The sequence below is a fragment of the Neopsephotus bourkii genome, unplaced genomic scaffold (assembly GCF_033783945.1).
Source record: "Neopsephotus bourkii isolate Nb327-2 ecotype Australia unplaced genomic scaffold, CSIRO-AGI_Nbou_v1 NB_1400, whole genome shotgun sequence".
NCBI lineage: Eukaryota > Metazoa > Chordata > Aves > Psittaciformes > Psittacidae > Neopsephotus > Neopsephotus bourkii.
This window is the reverse complement of record NW_026901877.1, coordinates 310,594-316,593: the sequence shown is the minus strand read 5'-3', so window position 1 is coordinate 316,593 and position 6,000 is coordinate 310,594. Positions and strand designations below refer to the sequence as shown.

At 57.3% G+C, this 6,000-nt stretch overlaps 1 protein-coding gene across 1 annotated transcript; it reads left to right on the top strand.

Moving 5' to 3' along the window:
- Window positions 1-484: 484 nt before the first annotated feature.
- LOC133220077 (E3 ubiquitin-protein ligase RNF113A-like) lies at window positions 485-5,317 on the top strand. The gene is made up of 10 exons (XM_061367909.1): window positions 485-644; window positions 755-831; window positions 914-1,018; window positions 2,244-2,351; window positions 2,578-2,687; window positions 2,884-2,990; window positions 3,520-3,609; window positions 4,318-4,411; window positions 4,923-5,029; window positions 5,172-5,317. Exons 1-10 carry the CDS (start codon window positions 545-547, stop codon window positions 5,261-5,263), a joined length of 990 nt encoding a protein of 329 aa, XP_061223893.1. The 5' UTR covers window positions 485-544; the 3' UTR covers window positions 5,264-5,317.
- The last annotated feature ends 683 nt before the right edge of the window (window positions 5,318-6,000 follow it).

The window sequence follows — 6,000 nt, the reverse complement described above, 5'->3', positions numbered from 1 at the left end:
AGCTGCAGCAAGGAGTTAGCTGGGCTCCGGGGAGACCTCAGAGCAGCTCCAGTGCCTAAAGGGGCTGCAGGAAACCTGGAGAGGGGCTTGGGACAAGGGCCTGTAGGGACAGGCCAAGGGGAATGGCTTGAACCTGCCCGAGGGGAGACTGAGCTGAGCTCTGAGGCAGAAGCTCTTCCCTGTGAGGGTGCTGAGGCGCTGGCACAGGGTGCCCAGAGAAGCTGTGGCTGCCCCATCCCTGGCAGTGTTCAAGGCCAGGTTGGACACAGGGGCTTGGAGCAAGCTGCTCCAGTGGAAGGTGGTGGGGTTGGAGCTGGAGGAGCTTTGAGGTCCCATCAGGAGCGTGGCTGGAGCTCATCCCAGCACCCGCATTGGGGTGCAGGATGGCGCGTTCAGAGCTGGGGCTCCCGTTGCCATGGCGACGCGGGACCCCCGGGAGGAGGCAGAGGGGGAACGGGGATGGAGCCGCGGCTGTGGCAGCGCAGTCCTCCCCTCCCGCAGGGGGCGCTGTGGCGGGTTCCCGGCAAGCGGTCGGCGGCGCAAGATGGCGGACGAGGGGGGTGTTTGCAGCTTCGTGTTCAAGAAGCGGGGCCTGGCGGCGGGCAGGGGCCGGCGCAAGCGGCCCAGCAGCGACCAGGAGCGGGGTGAGCGAGGGGGGCGAGGGCGGAGCAGGGCCTGGTGCTACGGTAGAGTGCCGGTGTGCGGGGGGAGAAGGGCTCCTGGGAGGCGGCTCTGAGCCCGGCTCTGCCCGCAGAGAGCAGCGGCGAGGAGGGCAGCCCGGTGGTGCGGAGGGAGCGGCGGCGGGAGCTCCCCAACCCCATGATCCAGAAGGTGAGGAGAGGCGAGGCGAGGCCGGGCCCGCGCAGCCATGGCGCCGCCTGCCCTTCATCCCCGCTGCCTTCTCGCCCCTCAGACCAGGCGGTGCGCGAAGGAGAGGCCGGGGTACGCGCTGAGCAGCAGCGAGGAGGAGGATCCTTGCAAGGAGATCGGGGTCACGTATAAATCCACCAGGTCTGCGGTAAGAACGTGAGGAACGGGGCATCCCTCGGGGTCAGCACCTCCCCGGCCCTTCCCTCCTTATAGGAGGTGTTGGGTTCACAGTCCCGGCCGTGGAAGTTGGCTTTCCTCTCGTAGAGATGGGAATGAAAGCCCCAGGGGTCACTGGACACGGCACAGGAGGGGGAGCTCTTGAACCAGGTTTGCCTTAGTGCTGGGGTTCGGGTTTCAGGTTTAGGCCATCTTCCTTCACGAAGGGTTCAGGGTGACTTGGGGTGCACCCGCCTTTATCCTTGTGAGCGGTGATGGAGTGGGAGCTACAGAGAGGTGGTTTCCTTGGGATCGACGGCTCTGGGTGGGCTGTTAACGTCTGGAGCGGAATCAGCTGTGCAGGTCTGGGCACAGCGCACAGTGCTGTTCCCACTGGGTTTTCCTCTTCATTTTCCTCTTGCCCAGTGAAGCTTTGCCCATTAGTATGAGCCCGCACAGGATGTAAGCAGGAGAAAGCAGGTATCAACACACATTCCCCTTCACACCTATATCCCTGTGTCCCTCTGTAAAGTGTCAGCAATGCCTAACTGTCCCCAGTGGAAGCTGCAGGGTCAGACCAAGGCCTCCTTGTCACATTAGAGGTGAATACGAACCAAACCTTGTGCTTTGGCTGCTGACAAGGGGGGCAGTGTGTTCTTAGCCCTCCTTCCCATAGGGAATGAGGAGGTAACAGCTTTTGGGCTTCAGAGGCTTTTGGCACCTCAGTTGGATTTGGTTTTACTTGAGGCTGGTTGTAACTGTGCTTCTGTTCCTGAAGATAAAACCTGGGCTAGGTGTCTGTTTGCTCCATTAAAGAGGAATCTAAACCAGATCCCTGTAGTAGAGCTGAGTGTGAGCCACCCACAGCTGGGTTAAAAGGTCCCAGAACATCCTGTGTGTAGGTGGGGGGGTCTCATGATGGAAGTGTTGGGTATCAGAGACCTGAGTTCAGCTTCTGGCTGATGGTGAAGGAATAAGGGACAAGTGTTTCCTGCCTCTGCAGGCTAAAACCTGGGAGCAGTGGGGAATTAGCACTGCAAGCACAAGGCTGGATCCAGCCCATGGGGGATTCTCTGAGGGATTGTAGACCCTGGTGGGAGGTGAAGCAGGGCACGTGCAGTCCTTGCGCTGTGACCAACCCTGCAGGCAGCCAGGGAGCTCCCTGCCCTGCACAGGTTTTCTGTTTGCTCCTGTCACAAGTTGTTCTTGCTTTGCAGAAACCTGTTGGCCCAGAGGACATGGGAGCCACAGCAGTGTATGAGCTGGACACGGAGAAGGAGAAGGATGCTCAGGCCATCTTCGAGCGCAGCCAGAAGATCCAGGAGGTGGGGGAGCTCTTCCTCTGTGAAGAGCTGGTGCTTGGCAGCAGCAGTGCCTGTGCTTTACTCATCCCTCATTTCCTCCCTGGAAATAGGAGGAGCCAGGAGTGCAGAGAATTTGGCATTCAGGATGGCAGGGCTGGGAAGGGAGACCTGGTGTGGGAATGGTGAAAGCTAATCCATGTTATGAAGCTTTCCTGCTCTTTAATCTGCTTTCTTTTTGCTTGCTTAGGAGCTGAGAGGAAAGGAAGATGATAAAATTTACCGTGGCATTAACAACTACCAGAAGTATGTGAAGCCCAAGGACACATCCATGGGAAATGCCTCTTCAGGAATGGTCAGGTAGGTCGGGATGAGCCTCAGAGGACTGGGACCACAGAGGAGCTCAGGCACCATCCCCAAAAGCACCTGTCTGGGGCCTGAACTTCACTGTTGCTGCCAGCTTCTCTCTAACAAGTTTGGTGTCTGGTTGTGACCAGGCCCCCAGGGGCCTTCCCCGCTGCAGCTGCAGAGCCTGAGCCTTCTCCCACCCTTTCAGAAAAGGACCCATCCGAGCTCCAGAGCACTTGAGGGCCACGGTGCGATGGGACTATCAGCCCGACATCTGCAAGGACTACAAAGAGACTGGCTTCTGTGGCTTTGGAGGTGAGCAGGGGCTGCCCCGGGCCTGCAGAGGGATGCATTCCAGCTTGGGCTCCGTGTTTGTGGCACTAAGATGTGTAGTTGTTGATGTACAGGCAGCTGTTTGGAGAGCTGGTGGGTGATGCCGCTGCAGAGTTAGTTTATGCGATGTTCTGGTCAGTTGTGGCCCTGCTGAGAGCTGTTGGGCTCTAATCAGGGGTTATACAAGTCCTGGGGGGGACCCTGCCACGTGCCCCATTCCCACAGGAATTCTGGGCACTGAGGCCACAGGAGGGAATGGATTTCCTGTTCCTTCCACCACTTCCCATGTGTGTCAGTGCTGGATGTGTCCCTGTGGTGCTTCCACAACCCTGAAAGTGAACCTGCATCTGCTCCAAGAGCACAGACAGGCAGGAAGCAACCAGGTTTCCCCTTCTGCTTGGCAGAGCTCAGGCTGCCCCTGCAGGAGGTGTCCTGGTAACACTGCCCTGCACAGCCTGATGGCTCATTCCCCTTTCCTGGCTGCTCATTCCCCTTTCTTTGTGCTCCTCAGACAGCTGCAAGTTCCTCCACGACCGCTCGGACTACAAGCACGGGTGGCAGATCGAGCGGGAGCTGGATGAGGGTCGCTATGGAGTCAATGGTAAGGCACCATCTCCCTGCTCACCCTGAGCTCATGGAGGAAGAGGTTCCCAGTTCCTGCCATTCACATGCCTTGGGGATACTGCATCACTAAGATCTTAGGCACAAATGCTTCCCTGTGAGGGTGCTGAGGCGCTGGCACAGGGTGCCCAGAGAAGCTGTGGCTGCCCCAACCCTGGCAGTGCTCAAGGCCAGGTTGGACACAGGGGCTTGGAGCAAGCTGCTCCAGTGGAAGGGGTCCCTGGTTGACTTGATGATCTTAAACACCCTTTTCCAACCCGGTCAATTCTGTGATTCACTGCAGAGTGTCCAGAGCTGTGGCCCAGGGCTCATCACCCACTGTGCAGGGGTGTTGGAAAGGGTGAAGGGGTGTTCTCTGCTCAGTTGGTGACAGCTGCTTTGGAAGAGAATCTAAGTTCAGAAGGAGGGGGCTGGGGGATATTGCTCTTTATAGCAGTGAGTGGGTGAGGGAGAAAGAATTGGCTCCTGGGAGATGAGCAACAAGCAGGCTGGCTCATTAGACCCAATTATATCTCAGTCCCACGTGTGTTACTGACATCAGCAGCACCCAGATGCCAGAGCTCTGTTGTTTCCAGCACTGATTTAATCCCACCTGCTGCACTCTGGAGTTAGTATGTCATGCCCCATGCATGGGCTGCTCTGGCTGCCTCTGCTCTTGCTCCAGTTTGCTTAACCCTGTCCTCTGCAGATGAGGAGAACTATGAGGTGAGCAGCGACGAGGAGGATATGCCTTTCAAATGCTTCATCTGCAGAAGTTCCTTCAAGAACCCTGTGGTCACCAAGTAAGTGGTGGGTTTAGCATGAGGAGCAACGTGGCTGCCAGTCCATTCATTCACTGTCGAGGCAAATACAGACAGTGCCACAGGCTGGTGGGTGGGACCTGCTGCTTGTCTGCCAGGGCTTTCTGTGCGTGGGGAAATCCTCTGGTATCCAGGAAGTCTGCATTTGGAGCATCTCCTTGGTGGGGACCTCAGGCTTTGTTGTGCAGGCATCAGATGCTTCCATCTTTCTGCTTTTGTTTTCCTGCCTTCCTTCCTCGTGGACACAGCGGCACATTGCATTGTGTGAGCAGAGGAACACAAGCACGGGGAGGCTGAGAGCTTGTGAGGATGAGGAGCAGGCTGCACTGCCAGCCCTATCCCATGCTGCTGGGGACGGGCTGCAGAGGGAGCTCTGCACGCAGCTGCCTTTGTGTCTCACAGCCTCCCTGGGCTGTGGAGTCAACTGGGTCTTAACTCCTGGGCACAGTGACTGCCTCTGCTCACTGGCAGTGGCTTCTGTGTCTCCTCCCAGGTGCAGGCACTACTTCTGTGAGGGCTGTGCCCTCCAGCACTACCGCAAATCCCAGCGCTGCTACGTGTGCGACAAGCAAACCAACGGAGTCTTCAACCCAGCAAAAGGTAACAGGCACCCATGGGGGAGAGTGGGAGCTGCCAGGGAAGCAGCCAGAGCAGCACCAGCTCCTGCTGAATCATTCTGGTGCTGGCCTGGAGCTCCCAGGCCCTGCACCCGAGTCTCATCCTGCCCATTGCTGTTTTCCAGAGCTCATGGCAAAACTGGAAAAACACAAAGCAGAGGAGGAAGAGGAGGACGAAGAGCAGCAGCATTCAGAGCATGGCGAGGATCCTCAATAGCAGAGCCCCCCTGTTTTGTATCTACCTGAATAAAGCTTTCATGGGACACAAAAACCAGCTCACAGCACTTGCCTTGGGGCCAGCAGCAGCCAGTGCTTGTGTATCAAGCAGCAGGTAGCTACTTAAGAGTGTCCTCACATCCCCACTGTGCTGATCTGTGAAGGCATGAGAAGGACCAGGTAAGGTCAGGGTTTGAGTACCACTGCCCATGTCTGCCCAGGGGCAGGAGGTGGTGAAGCAGCCTTCAGTCACTTCCTGACTTCCCTTTCTCACCCAGGTGCTGCTGGCTGACTCCTAACTTTGCCCTGATCCTGCTTGCATCCTGCTGCTGTGTAAGCATCAAACTCCCAGTTAATTGAAGTCCATAATCTTTGAGCATGGAGAAAGCTGAAAGCATGGAAAATGATGAGAAATAGCAGCTTGTTCATCCTTCACCCCAAAAATGCAAACCTGGGGGAGAGTGGCAGGGTGCAGTTTTTGTGATTGAAGACAGGCTGAGAGAGCTGAGTGCTGGTTCTGCCTGAAGAAGGCTCCTTAAGGGGAGACCTCAGAGCAGCTCCAGTGCCTAAAGGGGCTGCAGGAAACCTGGAGAGGGGCTTGGGACAAGGGCCTGTAGGGACAGGCCAAGGGGAATGGCTTGAACCTGCCAGAGGGGAGACTGAGCTGAGCTCTTAGGCAGAAGCTCTTCCCTGTGAGGGTGCTGAGGCGCTGGCACAGGGTGCCCAGAGAAGCTGTGG

What these genes read in the sequence shown, in the direction of transcription:
- LOC133220077 (XM_061367909.1), top strand. Translation starts at nt 545, where the DNA reads ATGGCGGACGAGGGGGGTGTTTGCAGCTTCGTGTTCAAGAAGCGGGGC. An exon ending in GCAGCCAGAAGATCCAGGAG is followed by an intron (nt 2,352 to 2,577) that starts GTGGGGGAGCTC and finishes TTGCTTGCTTAG; the next exon opens with GAGCTGAGAGGAAAGGAAGA. An exon ending in GGGTCGCTATGGAGTCAATG is followed by an intron (nt 3,610 to 4,317) that starts GTAAGGCACCAT and finishes TGTCCTCTGCAG; the next exon opens with ATGAGGAGAACTATGAGGTG.